This window comes from Pelophylax lessonae (genome assembly GCF_965119305.1).
Source record: "Pelophylax lessonae genome assembly, chromosome: 11".
Lineage (NCBI taxonomy): Eukaryota > Metazoa > Chordata > Amphibia > Anura > Ranidae > Pelophylax > Pelophylax lessonae.
This window is the reverse complement of record NC_138778.1, coordinates 39,592,512-39,613,839: the sequence shown is the minus strand read 5'-3', so window position 1 is coordinate 39,613,839 and position 21,328 is coordinate 39,592,512. Positions and strand designations below refer to the sequence as shown.

General features: G+C 45.1%; 1 protein-coding gene across 9 annotated transcripts in view; it reads left to right on the top strand.

Annotated features, from left to right (window-relative positions):
* The window catches only part of PTPRT (protein tyrosine phosphatase receptor type T), a 677,999-nt gene that overhangs the window by 604,572 nt on the left and 52,099 nt on the right, over positions 1-21,328 (top strand). For all 9 annotated transcript variants that reach the window (XM_082271827.1, XM_082271826.1, XM_082271832.1 and 6 more), the window contains 2 exons: positions 104-258; positions 15,546-15,681. In XM_082271827.1, the coding sequence (XP_082127953.1) occupies positions 104-258; positions 15,546-15,681 (291 nt within the window). The remainder of the gene's footprint in view (positions 1-103; positions 259-15,545; positions 15,682-21,328) is intronic.

Genomic DNA, 21,328 nt, shown 5'->3' with positions numbered 1-21,328 from the left:
GAAATATATGTTTGGTTGTTTTTCTGTATGCTTAGTGGTTAGTTTGATAAATGAGGTCAATTATGTTCATTAGACCACCTACTCTTTTTTTTTTTTTTTCCAGAAAGGGTCACATGATATACGGGAGATTCGCCAGTTCCATTTTACCAGTTGGCCGGACCATGGTGTTCCATGTTATGCCACAGGCCTGTTGGGCTTTGTCAGGCAGGTGAAATTTCTCAACCCACCAGATGCTGGACCCATCACTGTGCACTGCAGGTATCAGCTATTCTGGTTTTGATATTGGCCTCACTGTCCTGTCGCTTGTCTCTAAAGTGACCCTGTCGCCAAAACCCTTCATTTCAACAGATATCTTCTTATAAGATTATGTGCATTTAACGTATTTTAGGTAGGAAATTTATCTGTAAAGGCCTCCCTTGTAGAGACATCCAAAAGCCCCAAGACTTCTACTGGGCGACACCATCTTGGATGTGATGTCAGCAGCCCCATTAAACCCAGTAGAGCTGTCACTTATACTGATTGTAAAGTAGTGTCGGCCGGTGAATGAAAATTTGGGGAGAGGTGGCAAAACCAACCCCCCGGCAGGACGGCCGGCTGGCAATCAAATCTACCACCACCTCCCCCCTCCCTCCTCTCGGGACGGAAGGCTGGCTGCCCAGCTGGATAGCCAGCATCCTTACCTGCTCCTTCCTCGAGTGGCTGTGAGTCTTCTCTGGCCGTACGACTCCTCCCTTTTCCTAGCCAATGGCCAGTAAAATCGCTTCTCCTTTCAGCCAATCAGGAAAGTGGTCCTCCCGTTTCCTGATTGGCTAGGAGGAAAATCAGTGTGATAATAGCGAATATTCATTTGCTATTGTCATACAACTGGGTAGGCTCAGGGCGCACCCTTTTTTGAAGCCTATTAGAGCCTCTGGCTCTAATCACGTGCTTCAAAAAAAAAAAACCCCATTGGAATCCATGCGCCCTGCATGTAGATTAGGGGGCCAGATGCGTGGATGGGGGGGTGGTGCCCTTGCGCCCCAAATTGACGGGTCGCCACTGTTGTAAAGTCTTTTTTTAAAAAACAAACAAACATGTCATACTTTACTGCTCTGTGCAATAGTTTTGCCCCAATCCTCCTCTTCTGGGGTCCCCACCAGTGCTCCTTGCTCCTCCTGCCTTCTGAGTATCCCCCCTTGCAAGTCACTTGTGCAGGCTCGATCCCAAGATTTATTAGCACACACGTGGCAGCTCAGCCCAACCCCCTTCATCATCTTTGGATTTGATTGACAGCAATAGTAGCCAATGGCTCCTGTTGCTCTCACTGAGTCCAGTAAGGAGGGAGAGAGAGCAGTGCCACTGCTCTTGGGCACAGCTCTGGATCGAGATTGGGCTCGGGAAAGTATTTGGGCGGAGGCATGGGGAGAGCTGTACCTAAAAGGTTTTTTTACCTTAATGCAGAGAATGGATTAACCACTTCAGATCCGGAAGGTTTCACCCACTTCATAAACAGGCCATTTTTGCTGTTTAGCACTGCGCTACTTTAACTGGTAATTGTGCTGTCATGCAACATTGTACCCAAATAAAATGTATTAATTTTTTTACACAGATAGAGCTTTCTTTTGGTGGTATTTTAACACCACTGAGTTTTTATTTTATTTTTTTATTACAAATGTATTATTTATAAACTAAAAAAGACTGGAAAAAAAAAAACCTTTTCTACTTTCTGTTATAAAATATACCCAATATATATATATTTTTTTAAATTTAATTTCTTTATAAATTTTGACCAAAATCTATTCTGCTACATGTCTTTGGTAAACAAAAATCCCAATAAGTGTATATTGATTGGTTTGCATTAAGGCAGTATGTTGCAGGCGGTCCGCAAGTGGTTAAGGTAAAAACCTTTAGCCTGTAAGTGTTCCCCTCTGCTTTTCCTCCGGTAGCTACATAACAACTTAGGAGAAGGTGAAGTGAGGGGTGGATGAGCTGGGCCAGCACAGACAGTAATTAGATACTCCCAGAAGAGGTAAGGAGAGGGTTATGACCTGCAAGAAAGGAGGGGCGGTGAGTAGTTAAATTTGCTAGAAAGTTCAAAGGCACATTGCAAGTAAATAAAAATAGTGAAAAGGAAAACACTGCAAGTAAGCATTTTAAATAATTGATTTATCTATACATTTACCTTCAGTTTTTAAGTTGGTGACAGGGTCTCTTTAACGGGTATTACTTTGCTTGCAAAGAACTCTTCCTTATGCCATCAGACGTTCATTGAGAGTCAAGCCAATAAATGCCCCCTATGAACCCATTTTGTAAAAAGAGTGCATTTACATCTCCAAATGTACCCAATACTGATTACGAACCGCGGTGGCGGTTTACAGTGAATAGCTAAGGGAGGCATCTCCTTTAAAATGGAGGCTGTCAGCTCCCATAGCTAATCCCAGCCACTCACATGTAATTGTTCATGCAGCCTTCACATAGGATTGGCCTTGATTAGCTGCGGGAGCCGTCAGCCGCCCATTGCTTTCAATGGGGCTGCCTCCTGCAGCTAATCATGGGAATTCCCGCTGAGGTTTTCTAATTGGGTTCAGGTGCATATGCAGGCGTGAATGCACCCTAACGCAACTGCTGCTGCCAAAGTTTGCTCTTGTCCTTCTACATAGATTGTAAAAATCGAAGCTTGTTATTCCTGTGCTAATCCTTAGTATTTGTCTAATATAACTGTTAAAGCCCCAAATGTTCTCCCTTTTTTGCAGTACTAGGGAAGATTTCTATATAATTCAACAGTAATAATAAAAATGGTGCCACTAATACAACCAATAATAATTCACTGCCAGCATCAGAGCTCCCCAAAGCCTCAGCTTGTGGGCAACAATCATCTATCCCCAGCAGCAGGGAGCCGCATAAGGGAGTTGGTTTAATAAAAAGTCACTACTTCCTAACAAAAGCCAACTGATTTGATATTTCTTAACAGATGCTATCATCACTTATTGCGGGATGCGCATTAGAATGCAAAGCAAATTTATGTGCTAAGTGCCATTTCTATGAAAAATTGCCGTAGCATCAGGCTGCATTAACAGTCAATGATGTACACTGCCTATCAAGCATACTTTTTGTCTTACGCATATTCTGTGGAACATTTGGAGTTGTAATTGTAGTTTGCATTGAAAAGGACACATTTTACTTGAATTTATTGTGTTAGTATATGTAAAAACCAAACCCACTCTTTTTGATAATAGTTCTGCATGTATGTGGCTGATGCAGAGTTTAAAAAAATCAAAGTGTATCTAAAACCAAGAAAAAAAAAACGTTTAATGTATTGCAATCTTTAGATGTGGTGGCTGCATTTTTTTCTTCTTCGGGATTTTGTCTGTTTATTTGCACACAATGATCCTGCCAATAACACATTTCCTGTACTATGACAAAGCATACTCGCTGTACTGTACCAACAGAGGAGTGTTGTTACCTAAAAACATTAAATTGGCTGTAAACCTCCGACATGGAATATGAACCAAGCATAGCCCTCTCTAGTGGCCTTTTTCAACCAGGGTGCCATGGCACACTAGGGCACCTTCTGGGTTCTTCAGGCGTGCCTTGGCAAAATCCCAGAAATAGCTCTGAAATTTGCCAAACATTGTCAACAAGCCAGATGAGTGAATCCAGACTGTTTTTTTTTTTGTTACACAAAGGTTTTTTTTGTGCAGCATTAAAATCTTGAGCACGGTGCAGGCCAGCCAATTGCACCCTAATGCCTGGTACCAGGGGAGGGCTGGGACAGGGGGCAGGGGGGCAATTGCCCCCCTAGGTTGCTCTGATGCCCCATAAAAATGCTGCACCCCTTCTGCCACAGACATGCCTAAAGGATTCCTGGTGAAGGGAAGTAAAACGTCCCCGGCACTGACCTACTGAGTGTGCGAGGAAGACAAGGACAGAGCACAGCCCCCCCCCAACCCCCCAGCATGGATGGTGTAAACTGTGTCTGAGCAGAGGCCGGTTCCATGCCCCACTGGAGACTCTCCTCCCCCGGCCACCCCTGGCTGAGCTTTCCCAGCTCCCCCAACCAGCCTCTGCTGGCCAGGTCGGGAACCCGGATTCGGCTGGTGAGTAGAGAGTACCTAGCATGGAATGGGGGTCAGGAGGAGGCCAGGAAGAGGGAGAGTGGGAGGGGAGCAGGGCCATCTTACCGAATGGGCATGCTGGGCAGTTGCCCGGGGGCCCCACCTGCCCAGCGACCCAGCCCCAGCCCAGCATTAATCCCGATTCCCGTGTGCATCCCGCCGCCGAACTTAGCAGGTGGCAAGCGCTTGTTGGACCTGCACTGCTGTCAGGCCACTTGAACCATGGAGGGGGAGCCCACAACTGCAGGACTGCCTGTCTGCCTCCACGGGAACAGGAACACACACAGGACAGTCGAGTCTGACTACCGTCTGTGTGTGTGTTCATCAGCCGCTGAACTTGGAAGCTGTGTTCATGTCTTGCACTACTGTACCAATAAATTTTGCTTTATCGATAATTTGCATTTTTATTTTCGTGGGTGATTGTGTAGGCAGGAACCCAGTGCACTGCATTGCCCGGGCGCCCTTTAATGCTCTTAAGATGGCACTGGAGCAGGGCCGAGTCGCTGCACCATGGGCCTCTGGTTTGTACTTGTCCCCTGGGCCAAAAGTTGCCAGTCAGCTCCTGCCTGGTACACAATTAGATTTTTAGAAGAATGAAAGCTCTGTTTTTTTTTTTTTTTTTTTGCATGCTGATCTCATATAGAAAATCCAGAGTTTACTGAAGTTACAAAAATTCTCATGTGACAGAATAAAAATTCAGAAGTGATGTAATGTGTTGTAGTGTCTTTGTATTGTATTTTCAAACAACAACTGTACTGGTTAAATTAAAATCGTACGATCTGGTATCGTACGATAAAAATTTTCGTGCTTGACCCATCGGTTAATTTCACATGAATTGTTGTGATTGACTCCTGAAAGCTGTGTACTAATGTTCAGATTATCGTACAATCTCTTCGAAAGTGGTATTTTTCAAATTATTTTCTGATCGTGTGTATATGGCCATAAAAGCTACCGCCATCAGTTGATAAGGAGGACATTGGGGGCCTGCAAAGCATCTTGTTTGCCCCTCCCCATCAGCATTGGGGTCAAGTTAGCTGAGTGAGGGAGAGAAAATGAGAGGAAGAAAAATGCTGGGACACTGGTCCCCCCGCCATATCCAAAACATAAAGGGGGCGTTTTATAGTTCACAGAGGTAAGCTGGGCAGGTTAAAAAGTCTGCTTGAGATAGTAATACAAGGATCTACAAGCTCACTTGATTTCTGGGAGGATCAACATGCTTTTTTTTCACATATTGAACAGTTATCACAAAACAACCTTTGAGCAAACAAGAGAATTTCATCATTAGAATTTACATACGCATTGGGATTTACATACACTTTAAATAGGTGTGTTTTGTGGACTACACGTGATGTTTAACCAGAAAAGAACGCAATGGTACTGGCGCAAAAGGAAGGGTATTGGGACTCACTGATTCTGCTGGCGGACAGTTACATAGTTACATTGTGGGTGAGATTGAATAAAGACAATAGTCCATCTAGTTCAACCTGTGTAGGTGTGTGTGGACATATTAATTTCTCATACCCCTGAATGTTTCGATCCTTGAGATGTACTTCCAAGAGTCTTTTAAAAATAAGCATACTTCCCGCAGTTACTACCATTTGTGGCAGGGAATTCCACAGTCTAGTAGCCCTTACAGTAAAGAACCCCCTGCGTAGCTTGAGGTTAAATCTCTTCTTCTCTAAATGCATTGTATGACCTCGTGTCCTCATGCATTCCATGTGACTGAATAGTTTTTTTTCTATGCTCTGATCACCGTTGAGGTATTTGTAAATCGCTATCATGTCCCCTCTCACGTGTCTCTTCTCCAGGGAGAATAAATCTAGTGCTTCTAAACGCTCTTCGTAATTAAGGTCCCCTAATAAGTTTTGTTGCCCTTCGCTGTACTCTCTCTCGAGCTCCAATACATCCCTTCTGAGGACTGGCGACCAGAACTGGACAGAATACTCCAGATGTGGTTGGACCAGAGTTTCTCAAGATGTGGTCGGACCAGAGTTTGAAGACAGTTAAAAGACAAAAAAGGGCATAACTCTACATGAAATGTGAAGTCCATAAAGGTGTCCATAAGACGATGTCCATAGTAAGCAAAGTCCATACACAGCTCAGTTGGGAGACAGCTCTGTATACAAGCGAGAAGGAGCTTGGAGGCAGCTTGTGCTCTCTCCCAAGCTACACGTGATGTAGACAATTATTTTATGTTGCAATAGCTCAGCTGTACATCTCTCTATCAATTTTTGCTTGTAAAATTAAGAGATTCCCTCTCAAGTTTTACATTGTGGCATAAAGCCAAACTCCAACCAAATGCAAAAATATAGGACAGGGAGAAGAGGAAAACAATGGTAATTAGGGCTTGCTGGGGATAACAAGGGGTTAATCAGAAGTTAAATAGGAAAGACTTTATTAAAAATGAATACATCAATAAATCAATCAATAAATATATAAACTTTTATCTTCAGATTTTCTGTTCCCAATCCAAAGTAAAAAGAAGATACATTGTAATTAGCTGCTGATAATACAATGTATCAGCTTTGATACATTTTGTTTACAAACACTAATCAGAAACACCTATTTCAGATGATGATCCACACACACTGGGACCTCAGCTGTTCGGTCAGCTATACCCATGGGCAATGGCCTAGCGGGCAAGGATTCTATGGTTTAGCTTGTACAAAGTACTGTATGTCCTAGGTCTCTAATTGGTTTAAATACAATTGGCTCAAAGCCATTACAGTTTACTTTCATGTGATTAACTCTTGCAGTAACAACATTTCCAATTTCATGTGTAGGAAATTTTGCATACTGTACTACTCAGAATAGAGCTAAATTCACCAACCCTAAAATACGACACCTAAAAAGCACACGCAGTACTTTTCAACAACACTGTTAAATCTAAAAAAAGTTCCTAAAATCCTACATGCGCTATTCCTTATGGTGCGGTATTTTAGTTGTAAAATTTGCAATCTTCTCTGCACTGACTGGTTGGTTGGTAAAGAGTTGGCAACCCTGGCGTCCTTAACAAGTAGGGGAAGACAAACTAGTGTAATGTACTCAATATGACTTTACTGGCACAACCACATAACGCAATGTCATAAAAAACTATAAATTTTTATTTCAAAATATGTTAAATTATTTTGACAATTTAAAGACACATATACAAAAGAGCATTGTTATATAAAACATTGTTATGCAACAAGAAAGACTCGAATAGTTGTACGTGATCTCCACCATACCACACCATACACGATACTACATGTAACCAGGAACCATATGTTCCATGATCAGAACCACATGGTAACAGAAGTTTGTGATGGTATAATTTCAACGGTGGCGGTGGATTCACTTAATGTAATAGTGTTCTCTACATGTTTCACGCTATCGCGCTTCTTCTGGAGAATATCGCAAACGTAACACTCTATAGGTCAATCAATCACATGCTGCAAAACTCATTAGATCATCCAAGAATAAGAACAGGTAGAAAGCTACAGCAGCGGATTCCTGCACGTCAGAGCTCAAACCAGATGGAGGTGGGGGGATATTTAAGGTGAAATGGGTCTTCACACCAGGATCCAGTATGGGGACAGGAATGTTATAAAAGTTGTATGGAGGTAGCACAGGAGGGTTTCAGGCAGGGCGAGGCTGAGCAGATCTCTGTCTCTCTAAATATCAAATGGTATTTTTTTCCTCTTCAAGAAATGCCCTGTTTCATAGCATCTCCAAAAAACAACAATATCTCTCCTGCGCTCGAGTGGTATGCGGGAAGGTGAATCTTCTAGGCGGTTTTATGACACAAATGAAGTGGTCTTGCTGCCCCCCTCAGGACCAAGGGTATCCAAAAGGCACTACAAGAAAACAACAAGAGAAGGGCGCACCGACCACTTAAAAGTTTAGCGATTTTGGCTCTGAGGAAGAGGGTCCTCCCTCGAAACGCGTAAGCCACATCAGGTTTTGAGGACGCCATCACGCTATCCAGCAGTAGAGAAGTGTCCTGGAAGCGAGCGGTGCCCATTTCCTATATGCTTGTTCATATGCTACGTTTGTGAGTATATTGTACGCTACCCTTCTTTGCTTTTAATAACTTTTAAGTGGTAATGCACAAGGTCGGTGCGCCCTTCTCTTGTTGTTTTCTCATAGCATCTCCACTCTGGTGGTGCATAGGGTAAAACCCCCTTTCCCTGTGATGGTAAAATATCCAGTCCCCACACTGGGGCGAAGTAGTCTCCTCTCCTGGTAGCCACTCACATATGAAGACCGCCGTTCCTACAGCATAAGGACAAGGACCTTATGCTGTAGGAACGGCAGTCTTCATATGTGAGTTTTATATAATTTTTACATGTACATGTAGTTTTAACCTTTACAATAAATACCACACTATATTAGCACCTTTTTTGGCTTAGATTTTGTGAGCGTTCCATGCAGCCTGTTTTGAACTCTGGGCATGATCTGAGTGGATTCGCTGGCTATCCTGTTCACCCTGAATAGCAGTGAATGCAAGAGGGTTAAGGACACCAGGTTCTGACTGTGGGAACGATCCCGGGTGTGATAACAACAATTCCTGTTGAATAGGACTCAAGGTGTATATACACCAGACATCTGGTGAGTGCATAGGCACGGTGGAGGGGAGCACTATTTGAGTTGACTTTATATATAAGAAGTGCACTGGTGGCCTTTCATTTAACCTATATAACAAGAAGATCTTCTCCCTATATCCATTATAGCGTTGGAATGACACTCTTCTTCAAGGACTTACAATTTCTTTGACTGGATCCTTAGCAGATGGTCTAGCCCAGTGATGGTGAACCTTGGCACTCCAGATGTTTTGAAACTACATTTCCCATCATGCTCATGCACTCTGTGGTGTAGCTGAGTATAATGGGAAATGTAACCTATATAACAAGAAGATCGTCTCCCTATATCCATTATAGCGTTTGAATGACACTCTTCTTCTAGGACTTACAATTTCTTTGACTGGATCCTTAGCAGATGGTCTAGCCCAGTGATGGTGAACCTTGGCACTCCAGATGTTTTGAAACTACATTTCCCATCATGCTCATGCACTCTGTGGTGTAGCTGAGTATCATGGGAAATGTAACCTATATAACAAGAAGATCGTCTCCCTATATCCATTATAGCGTTTGAATGACACTCTTCTTCTAGGACTTACAATTTCTTTGACTGGATCCTTAGCAGATGGTCTAGCCCAGTGAGGGTGAACCTTGGCACTCCAAATGTTTTGAAACTACATTTCCCATCATGCTCATGCACTCTGTGGTGTAGCTGAGTATCATGGGAAATGTAGTTTCAAAACATCTGGGGTGCCAAGGTTCACCATCACTGGTCTAGCCTCATTATAGTTTGATATGTGGCTATTGGTCTCGTTATAGCACTGATTTGGACACTCATTATCATTTTAGATTCACTTTTTTTTTACGTCTCTCTGAGGGTTATATATTCACCTTTTTTTTGCTTGCTGCTGTTGCCACATTTGGTTTCACCAGCACTCACTTTCTTTATGTGTGAGTTAGAAACTTTTACCAATAATAATTTTACCTTGTTTAACAAAGTGATATAGCTTTAGCAGTCTTTCCTTGATTTTCTGTTTAGGGGAGAACATGCCTAAAATTCAGTAGACATTTCGATATTACAAGTACTTCAAAGCAGAACACTTGCTGAGAGGATGACACAAGTAGCATTAGGTGGAACGGAACGCTACATATAACTCACGGGCCGCAGACTGGGAAATCGTTGCATTGTATGATAAAAAACACAACCGTCACACTGATCAGTTGGTTTATAACTAGCAAAAGATCCTTGTTAGGAAGGTGGTTCACTGCATGGGCACAAAGCAAACCATTCCCCTTGAACTCCCTGCCATCCAACAAGTCTAATTAAAAGAAGTCTTTGGTATACAGAGGCAACATGGCTTTCATTGTACCTCTATAAGTCCCGTTTTAACCTGTAGGTGAACCAGCAACAAAATGACACATACAGTACCAATCAAGCTCAACGTAAAAAATAAATAAATAGCATACATCCTTAGAACCCTAAACCTGAAGTTTATCCATAGAAAGGCAAAAAAAAAAGAAAATCTTATAAAGCAATTGGGAAAGAATTCCTTCCTGATCCCCAAAGGCAATCAGATACTCCCTGGATCACTATGATGTTATTTCTTATAAATATTAATATTTCTAACTTCAACCCAAAGGGGAAGTTCTGCTTTATGCCCGCCTTCTATTTTAGACACTTGTTACCTACTCCCATTTTTGGTCGAGTCACCATGGCCCCTGTCACCCACCTCCCTAAACATGTTGGCGCTGGGGATCCGAAGACCGATGAAGAAGCTATTTGGGTTAGCACAGTGCCGGACCCCTGGACAAGTAGATGTTCTTTTATTAGGCCTCTTTCACACAGTCCGCCTCCGTAGGCGGATCCGTGTTGCTCAGCGGGGATCGATCCGCGATCCACGCTGAGCCGGCGGATGACAGCTCCGTCTCCTCTTGCAGAGCGGAGAGGGAGGTGTCTCAGCCCCCGCTGCCCTCTATGGGGGATGGGATGAGAGCGGACCGCCTGTCCACTCTCATCCGATCCGATTACTGAACGGATGGAAAAATAGGGTTTCCATCCGTCCAGATTTCACGGACAGGATCGGATACGGATGGCAACAGGTGTCAGCGGAGGTGTCTCCGCTGACACCCGCTGCCCCATAGAGCTGCATGGAGGATCCGATCAGATCCGCCTAAAAAACTGACAGGCGGATCTGATCGGATCGCCCGTGTGAAAGAGCCCTTAAAGTGGAGTTCCACCCTAATTTAATACTTACCTCCATCTTCTCGCTCCGGGTCACCTGAAAAAGAAATGGATAATCGCATATTTTTTTTTTTTTTTACTTACCTCGTAGCGAAGAAAATATACTTACCTTACTTCCTTCTTCCTCCTTCCTCGGCCGCGGCCCGTCGTCACTTCCTGGCTCTGCAATGATTCCTGGGAGCTGAACGTCATCGCTCCCAGGAATCATTGCGCCTGCACCGGCCCCGACGTCAGTTCCGGGGTGCGCGCGTCATCCCCTTCTAAACAGCTTCTGGGCATGCCCAGAAGCTGTGGAGGGATGACGCGCGCGACCCGGAAGTGACGGCGGGGCCGGCGCAGGGCATCGTGGGACCGAAGAAGGCGGAAGAAGACGCCGAAGGGGATCTCGCTGGCTTCAAGCTGCCCACATCTGAGATGGCAGCGCTGGACAAGACGTTTTCAAGGTAAGTATTTGTCCTAACAGGTAAGTGCCACCCGGGACAGATCAGAAGCTAGCCATTGTGGAATGCACTAGCCCTGACTGTCCCGGGGGCATTTAAAAAAAAAAATCCAGGGTGGAACTCCGCTTTAAAGTCAGCAGCTACAGTATTTGTAGCTGCTGTCTTTTAATTGTTTATCCAAAAGGCTGAACAACGGTTTAAAATACAAAGGAAAAATATAAATAATATATAAAACATGTATCCAAATTTACTACCAAATTAGAGTGGTTGAAAAAGCTGATACATTTTTGAAGGTAAAAAACCTTATGTGTGACCCCCCCCCCTTCCCCATTATTTACTTGAGCTCAGGGCTGGCCCAAGACACTGTGCTGCCTTGATCCAAGAACAAAATTCTGTCCCCCCCAAAAAAATATCATGCCCACCAAAAGGCCCCCACATTCATAATTTTATATCATGATAATAAAACTAAAATTAAATTTATCAAAAAAGTCAGATTTACATGCAACAGCACCTTGTCTATATGGAAAATTATATGACATACCACCATGTTACTGCTCTCCCATCTTGGCCCCCTAGGGCAGTATAGGGGTAGGCTAGGGTAGTATATAGACAGGCTAGGGTAGTAAATGGGCAGGCTTGGGTAGCATAGGGCCAGACTGGGATAGTATATAGACAGGCTAGGGTAGTGGATGGGCAGGCTAGGGTAGTATATGGGCAGGCTAGGGGAAGGCTAGGGTAGTATATAGACAGGCTAAGGTAGTATATGGGCAGGCTAAGGTATGATAGGGGCAGGCTAGGGTAGTAAATAGACAGGCTAGGGTAGTATATGGACAGGCTAGGGCAGTATAGGGTAGTATATAGACTGGCTAGGGTAGTGTATGGACAGGCTAGGGTAGTAAATGGACAGGCTAGGGTAGTATATGGAAAGGCTAGGGTAGTATAAAGACAGGCTAAGGTAGTATATGGACGGGATAGGGTAGTATAGGGATGGGCTAGGGTAGTATAGGGACAGGCTAGGATAGTATAGGGGCCATTCCCCCTTTTTATCCCCTCTTCATTCTCCCCTACCCAATGGTTCCCAGCCCCATCCCCATTTTTTTTCAGGGGTTAAGGAAGAACCCTGAGATGGAGCATCTTAATACTGCTGCTGTTTGTGTGGGTGGGATGTGTACTGCACCAATCCCTGCTGACCTCCTTTTCATCCAATGTGATTGGCAGGGTACACATCCCACCCACACAAGCAGCAGCAGTAATAAGTTGCCCCACCTCAGGGTTCTTCCTCCACCCCTGTAAAGTGCTGGAAGAGAGCCAGAAACTCTGGAGGGGAAGGTAGAGGGGAAGTTGTCATTACATTTGAAGATTTAGCCCAGTGACAGCCTGCAAGAATAGGTAGGATCTGTGACAGCAGCTTCCCTGCACAGCTCTGGTTGAGGAGACCTATATATAATACATTAATGCCCCCATACTGTACCCTCCTGCCCCCTGTACTGTGTCTGCTTAACCTCACACTGTGTTGTGCCCTCCTGCTCCCCCGCTGTACTGTACTCTAGTAACCACTGTACTGTGCCCTCCTGTCCCCCCCATACTGTACCTTACAGCCCCTCCCCCATACTGTTCCTTTCCTGCCCCCCCTCATACCCCCCATACTATGCATTCCTGCTCCCCCTGTACTGTACCCTCCTAACAACTGTACTGTGCCCCCTCCTGCCCCCCTCTGTACTGTGCCCTCCTGCTGCCCCCTGTACTGTACCTTCCTAATTACTGCACTCCCCCCCCCCCCCACATGTACCTTTATAAGTTTTGCTGTGATTGTGTCCTCTAATAATAATTTCCATGTATTTTTGAGAAAATATTGTTTTTGATTTTTTTTTTTGGGGGGGGGGGGCCTGTCAGGTAAGCTGTACGGCGCCCCGTGATTTTTAACAGCAGCTCTGATGACAGGTAATGCAACGTTTGGCCATCAGCAGCCACTACTAGAAGAAATGATGGACAACCTTTGTGTACTAACTTATATTGCCTCTCGGGTGTTTAACAGCCGGTGTAAGACTGTGTGCGAGCACCCTCACGCCCAGCAACTATGAGTCAAGGGCAGCAGGGTGGCCTTTTTACAGGGCAGTGGAGTGGCCGCCCCTGGATGACACACATCCAAATCATGGGCCTCAATTTGCCACCCCTCTCTAAGTGCTGCCATGGACCCAGTGGGACCCATGCTAGGGCCGGCCCTGCCTGAGCCCCATCGTGATCCAGGTATATACATGGGAGTCTCAGCTGTCCTGGGTCCCTCTCTCCTCACTGGCTGAGACACAGCAGCGGAGCCATTGGCTCCCACTGCTGTCAATCACAGGCAGGAGAGAGCAGGAGAGAGCAGAGGGTGGGCCTAAGCTGTGGCTCTATGCATCTTTTGGAAGCATAGAGCGAGGCTCGGTATTGAGCCTGCACCAGTGCCCCCATAGCAAGCGGCTTGGTATCGTGGGCACTGGTCAAGGGGAAGGAGCCAGGAGCGCTGGCGGGGGACTAGAGGAGAAGAGGATCGGGGCTGCTCTGTGCAAAACCATTGCACAGAGCAGGTAAGTATGGCAAGTTTGTTAATATATATAAAAAAATACAATCTTTAGTATCACTTTAACTCCTTATCTGTCATCTCCACGAAAAAATATGTATAATATGTAAGGGTAGGCTACAAATACCTATAAGATATATAGTGCGAAACTGAGACATCGCCAAAATAAAAAGAAAAACTTGGTTGCTCAAGCGGAAAAAGGCCCATGAAATAGTTAAAACTCAACCATCTGTAATAAATTAAAAAGAACAATTAGCTCACAGTATGCCCATTATACAATACACTTACAATGTATATGGGTATATATAACTCAGGTCGGTGTCACGCATGGCTCTATTTGTGTTCCCTGGTAGATGATACCATTATATATGGGCTGGTGTATTGATATGACCTTTTTTGGGGGGAGAGGATTGGATGTATTTTATGGTTTTAACCTGCTGGTTATACTTATTTGTCATGTGTTCTATGATTGTATAGTGTCATATAATGTATAATAATTTGATTTTGTATTCTATTTCGGTTCCCCTCGTCTGCACGCTTGGTGGTGGTGGTTTATTTTTTGAATTGTACGCCCATTTTAGTGTTTTAATTTCAGCTGCAATACCGTGACAGTAAACTGATTATGGTTATTTTTAATGAGCAGCATAAGAGCATAAAAGAATAGGATCTTTCCACATTTTCAGAGGTTGCTGTAACAAATAGCTCACATGAAAATGGCAAAATGAGTATGTGGGGAAATCTACCATACACCAGTTTATGTTCAATGTGTAATATACACATCACCATTAGAAGGTAATTTCCATTCTCAGCCTTAATCAACAAGCTTTTTTTTGTTGGTAGAGATGATCCTCGGTGAAAATGCAGCTTTCTGTATCAGGAACTAAACCCAATTAGTAAAATCTCATATAAGCTTAAACATGTAAATATGTCAGAAATAATTTTCAGTATTTTTAAACCTGCAGATTTGATTAAAAGCATACATATGATCTACTTCCTGTTATGGGGTGACAACTAGGGATCAACCAATTATCGGCAAAGCCGATATATCGGGGGCCAATATGCACTTTTCCCGATATATCGGAATCCGCCCCGGAGGTTACTGATATTGCAGATATTTCGGGAAAGTGCATGTACCGGAGTGATGCCTGCAGCTAGAGGCATCACCCGGGTACCGGCATCTATAGCCGACGGTTGGCTGTCTTGTAATGACAACGAGGCAGCTGAGAAGCCGCTCGGCTGTCATTACAAGGAGCGGGAGGGGATGTCCCCTCCTGCCGCCTTTCCGCGGCTCGCCCGGGTCTCCCGTCCCACCTTTTGTGTGCTGGAGGTCCCTCTCCATGCACCTTTTTTCCACTTGGTGTCAGAAAAACTTGTCATAAGTTACATAGTTACATAGTAGTTGGGGTTGAATAAAGACTGTAGTCCATCCAGTTCAACCTGTGTAGGTGTGTGTGTGGATGCAATCATCTCTCATACCCCTGAATGTTATGATCCTTAGTGATTCATGCTAATAGCTGAGGAACAAAGTAGAAGGCAGAAGTGACACCTAGTGCTCTTGACTGAGAGAAGTACACACTATAGAGGCATACACTTTTTTCATATTTCATGCCTGAGGTTTATAACAACTTTAATTTTTGTCTTATTTCACAGCGCCGGAGCTGGAAGAACTGGCTGCTTCATCGCTATCGACATCATGCTGGACATGGCAGAAAATGAGGGAGTGGTGGATATATTTAACTGTGTGCGGGAACTGAGGGCTCAGAGGGTCAACATGGTGCAAACCGAGGTAAGAGACCGACACATTCACTGAGTGCTAAGGCCTTACTACAGTAACATATTGGAACCAATCAGAATCCATCTTGTAGTTCTTTGACTTCGACTTCAGTAAATTGACTTTTGATTGGGTACTATAGGATGGTGCACTTAAAGTATAGCCAACATTGCTTTTTGAGTAGAGTGATGAGGGGTTAGAACTAGTGATCGTCCGATATCGTTTTTTTTACAGCCGATACCAATATTTTGGTCATCGGAAATCGGTATCGGCTGATATCTGCCGATATTTTCGGACATTAAAAAATATATATATATCTATTTTTTTTTTTAATGTCTACAAGTACTGTGGTGAAGGTATCTGGGGATCTAAAGACCCCAAACCCCTCCTCTGCACTTAAAGCATTCAAAACGCCAAGTTTGGCTGTCTTGAATGCTGTAAGATTTTGAATTCGGCGCCGCCAGTACCCGGAAGTGACGTCCTGACATGACATCACTTCCGGGCACTCGGCGGCGCCGAATTCAAAGAAATGGAGACTCGGTCAGACGGCGGCGGTGCAGATGGAGACCCGGTCAGACGGCAGCGGTGAAGGTAGGATGTCCGGGTCTCCCGGTGGGACAGGAGACCCGGGCGAGCCGCGGAAGCCGGCGGGAGGGTGGGACGTCCCCTCCCGCTCCTTGGAATGACAGCCGAGCGGCTTCTCAGCCGCATCGGTTGTCATTAAAAGACAGCCGACCGTCGGCTATGGACACCGGTACCGGGGTGATGCCTCTAGCTGCAGGCATCACCCGGGTACATGCACTTTCCCGAAATATCAGCAATATTGGTAAATCAAAAGGCCGATTCCAATATATCGGGGAAACAGCATATCGGCCCTCGATATATCGTCTTTGGCGATAATCGGTCAATCCCTAATTAGGACTCCTCTCAGGTATTTTGTTGGTGTCTAATTCCCTGTTTGAGACCTTTGCCCCCTCTATTGGTCCAAAAAAAGTGGAAGAAAATACCACATTTTTAGTTATCACTGGGGAAATCTTCAAATCGGGACCCTTGTTCCATTGACAACTGTCTCAGATAGAGATGGCACTTTCCCTTTTTGTTTCTCCTCAAAACAGTAAATGAAGGAATATCATCCCAAGGGACACAGAATGTACCCTCCCCCCCCCCTCCCCCCAAAAACAGACATGGTTTTTAATCTTTACTTCATCCAAAGCTACAAAAAAAATGTTTTTTTAGCACATCGCTCAGTAAAAGCAGAACATACTACACACAGTAAACATTGTTAGGTACACGGTTAACCCTTTGATTGCCCCTAAATGTTAACTTCTTCCCAGCCAGTGCCATTAGTACAGTGAGAATTTATAGTATCAGCACTAGCCACTATATTAGGCCCTGTTCACACCTAAGCGTTTTTTAGCTCGTAAAACGCTTATCAATGAAGTCTCATTCAAGCAATCAGGGGGTCCCAGGAGGACCAACAAGCAAAATCCCATTCATTTCAATGGCCCCTGTTCACATCTGAGCATTTTGTTGCCTGAAGCTCAAAAAAGTACATGAGCTTCTTTTTTGGCAGATTACAAGCATTTTTGTTAGATGTCAATGCCTGCCTCCAAACACCTGCAAAAAACGACTGGAAAATGCCCAAAAAAACGCATGAACACTATACGCTCAGGTGTGAATGGAGCCTAAGGCTGGCCATACATGTTCATATTTCTTGTACAATTTTCTGTTAGATTTACTACAAACTGCATAATAAGGTCAAAGCTAAACAACACTTTCACTTGTATCCAATTAGGCAGGCCTTTGTACTACATAGTCAAAGGTAAATTTCAAGAAAATTGTACAGAAAGTTGAAAAAAATTGTATAATGCAGGGATTCCAAAACTACGGCCCTGCAGTTGTTCAGGAACTACAATTCCCATCATGCCTAGTCATGTATGTGAATGTCAGAGTTTTACAATGCATCATGGGATGTGTAGTTCTGCCGTAGTTTGGGAATCCCTGGTATAATGTATGGCCAGCCTAAGTGTCACTGGGGATGTCAGTGTCAGTAAGAAAGTTTCTACAAAGTGTCAATTAGTGTCAGATTCTCTGCCGCATTATCACAGTCCTATTGTAAGTTGCTGATCACTGATAACTTTCACACAAACCAATCAATATATACTTATTGGGTTTTTTTTTTTTTTTTAACCAAAGAAATGTAGCAGAATACATTTTGGCCTAAATTTATCAAGAAATTTGATTTTAATTTTTTTTTTTATTCAATATGTTTCATAACAGAAATTAACATTTTTATATTCAAAATTTTTGGTCTTTTTTCGTTTATATAATAAAAAATTGTATATTTATATTTATATATATTATATATTTATATCTATTTGTGAGAAAAAAAAGATACAGCATATATTATATTTGGGTACAGCGTTGCCTGATCACGCAAATAACCAGTTAAAGTAGCGCATTTTATATTGAAAAAAAGGTAAAAGCAGTGGTCGACAGTAAGCCTAAGCGTACCATGTGTCAACTCACAAAATCATACACCAGATTGCATTAGTTTGATGGGCAAATGAATCTTCAAAATGCAATGGATTTCACTCAGTAAAAGGTTTGCATTAATATTCAAACTTTTATCTGAACACAGGTTTTTAAATGACATTCCAATTTTTACATGCTTGTTCTCCCTTATATCCATTATTGTATTGCTTATTCAAATTTGCAGATTCTCTCTCTAGTGGAACAGTAAAGTGCAATTACCATCACGTAGCACTTCTTAGCAGATGCAAAGCCTCCTTATACAACTGGCAAATATAAATATGGTATTAGGGCTTTAGTTGTTGGGGTTTTGTTTGCATGCCAAGCAGATTCACGGAGGTCAAATGCACCTGTCAATGGATTCTGAATTATCTCAGAATACTGGCTTCTAAGAATAATAAATTGCTTAATTCTAAAATCATATAGGTTGCAGTGCTCAACATCACTTCATAGCTCTTTAAAGTGTAAGTAAACCCTCCTATCATTTTCAGCCAAGGAAGCTGCCATCTTGGCCTCTGATTGGTTCATAAGTGCCATGGTGCTGTACATGTGATTGGTTATGATACCAGCCATTTGATGGTTTGATAGCTTGGTTGAGAGCACAACCAATGTGACAGTCATATTACTGCCACATGACGGGAATATATTGCATTTATCTGCGTATAACATGCACTTTTTCTCCCTAAAAACAGAGTGAAAGCAATATGTGCGAGTTGTTATACGCCGATATATGCCTTGAAGGGGGGGGGGGGGTGGTGCGAGCGCCACCCGATTACACAGAGCAGGGATCTCTTGTTTACTCAGCTGCCGCTGTTATATGAAGTCCCACCTCCTGGACTGGCTCCTATGATAGACAGCACACTGGTCCAATGCTGGGACATGTGCAGTCTATCATAGGAGCCGGTCCAAGAGGCAGAACTTCATATAACAGTGGCAGCCGAGTAAATAAGAGATCCCTGCTCTGTTTAATCCAGGCGGCTCTAATCTCCTGAGGCTGCAGATGGGCGCTGATCAGGCTGTAATGGTGAGGCTGCAAAGGGGCACTGATCAGGCTGTAATGGTGAGGCTGCAGAGGGGCACTGATCAGGCTGTAATGGTGAGGCTGCAGAGGGGCACTGATCAGGCTGTAATGGTGAGGCTACAGAGGGGCACTGATCAGGCTTCAAAGGTGAGGCTGCAGACGAGCACTGATTAGGCTGCGATGGTGAGGCTACAGAGGGGCACTGATCAGGCTGTAATGGTTAGGCTGCAGAGGGGCGCTGATCAGGCTGTAATGGTTAGGGTGCAGAGGGGCACTGATCAGGCTGTAATGGTTAGGGTGCAGAGGGGCACTGATCAGGCTGTAATGGTGAGGCTGCAAAGGGGCACTGATCAGGCTGTAATGGTTAGGGTGCAGAGGGGCACTGATCAGGCTGTAATGGTGAGGCTGCACAGTGGCACTGATCAGTCTGTAATGGTGAGGCTGCAGATGGGCACTGATCAGGCTTCAATGGTGAGGCTGCAGATGGGCGCTGATCAGGCTGTAATGGTGAGGCTGCAGAGGGGCACTGATCAGGCTGTAATGGTGAGGCTGCAGATGGGCACTGATCAGGCTGTAATGGTGAGGCTGCAGAGGGGCACTGATCAGGCTGCAATGATGAGGCTGCAGAGGGGCACTGATCAGGCTGCAATGATGAGGCTGCAGAGGGGCACTGATTAGGCTGCAATGGTGAGGCTGCAGACGGGCACTGATCAGGCTGAATTGATAGGCAATGGTGAAGCTGCAGATGGGCACTGATCAGGCTGCAATGGTGAGGCTGCAGAGGGGCACTGATCAGGCTGCAATAGTGAGGCTGCAGAGGGGCACTGATCAGGCTGTAATGGTGAGGCTGCAGAGGGGCACTGATCAGGCTGTAATGGTGAGGCTGCAGAGGGGCACTGATCAGGCTGTAATGGTGAGGCTGCAGAGGGGCACTGATCAGGCTTCAATGGTGAGGCTGCAGAGGGGCACTGATCAGGCTGTAATGGTGAGGCTGCAGAGGGGCACTGATCAGGCTGTAATGGTGAGGCTGCAGAGGGGCACTGATCAGGCTGTAATGGTGAGGCTGCAGATGGGCACTGATCAGGCTGTAATGGTGAGGCTGCAGAGGGGCACTGATCAGGCTGCAATGATGAGGCTGCAGAGGGGCACTGATCAGGCTGCAATGATGAGGCTGCAGAGGGGCACTGATTAGGCTGCAATGGTGAGGCTGCAGACGGGCACTGATCAGGCTGAATTGATAGGCAATGGTGAAGCTGCAGATGGGCACTGATCAGGCTGCAATGGTGAGGCTGCAGAGGGGCACTGATCAGGCTGCAATAGTGAGGCTGCAGAGGGGCACTGATCAGGCTGTAATGGTGAGGCTGCAGAGGGGCACTGATCAGGCTGTAATGGTGAGGCTGCAGAGGGGCACTGATCAGGCTGTAATGGTGAGGCTGCAGAGGGGCACTGATCAGGCTTCAATGGTGAGGCTGCAGAGGGGCACTGATCAGGCTGTAATGGTGAGGCTGCAGGGGGGCACTGATCAGGCTGTAATGGTGAGGCTGCAGAGGGGCACTGATCAGGCTGTAATGGTGAGGCTGCAGAGGGGCACTGATTAGGCTTCAATGGTGAGGCTGCAGAGGGGCACTGATCAGGCTGTAATGGTGAGGCTGCAGAGGGGCACTGATCAGGCTGTAATAGTGAGGCTGCAGATGGGCACTGATCAGGCTTCAATGGTGAGGCTGCAGACGGGCACTGATCAGGCTGAATTGATAGGCAATGGTGAAGCTGCAGATGGGCACTGATCAGGCTGCAATGGTGAGGCTGCAGAGGGGCACTTATCAGGCTGCAATAGTGAGGCTGCAGAGGGGCACTGATCAGGCTGTAATGGTGAGGCTGCAGAGGGGCACTGATCAGGCTGTAATGGTGAGGCTGCAGAGGGGCACTGATCAGGCTGTAATGGTGAGGCTGCAGAGGGGCACTGATCAGGCTTCAATGGTGAGGCTGCAGAGGGGCACTGATCAGGCTGTAATGGTGAGGCTGCAGAGGGGCACTGATCAGGCTGTAATGGTGAGGCTGCAGAGGGGCACTGATCAGGCTGTAATGGTGAGGCTGCAGAGGGGCACTGAT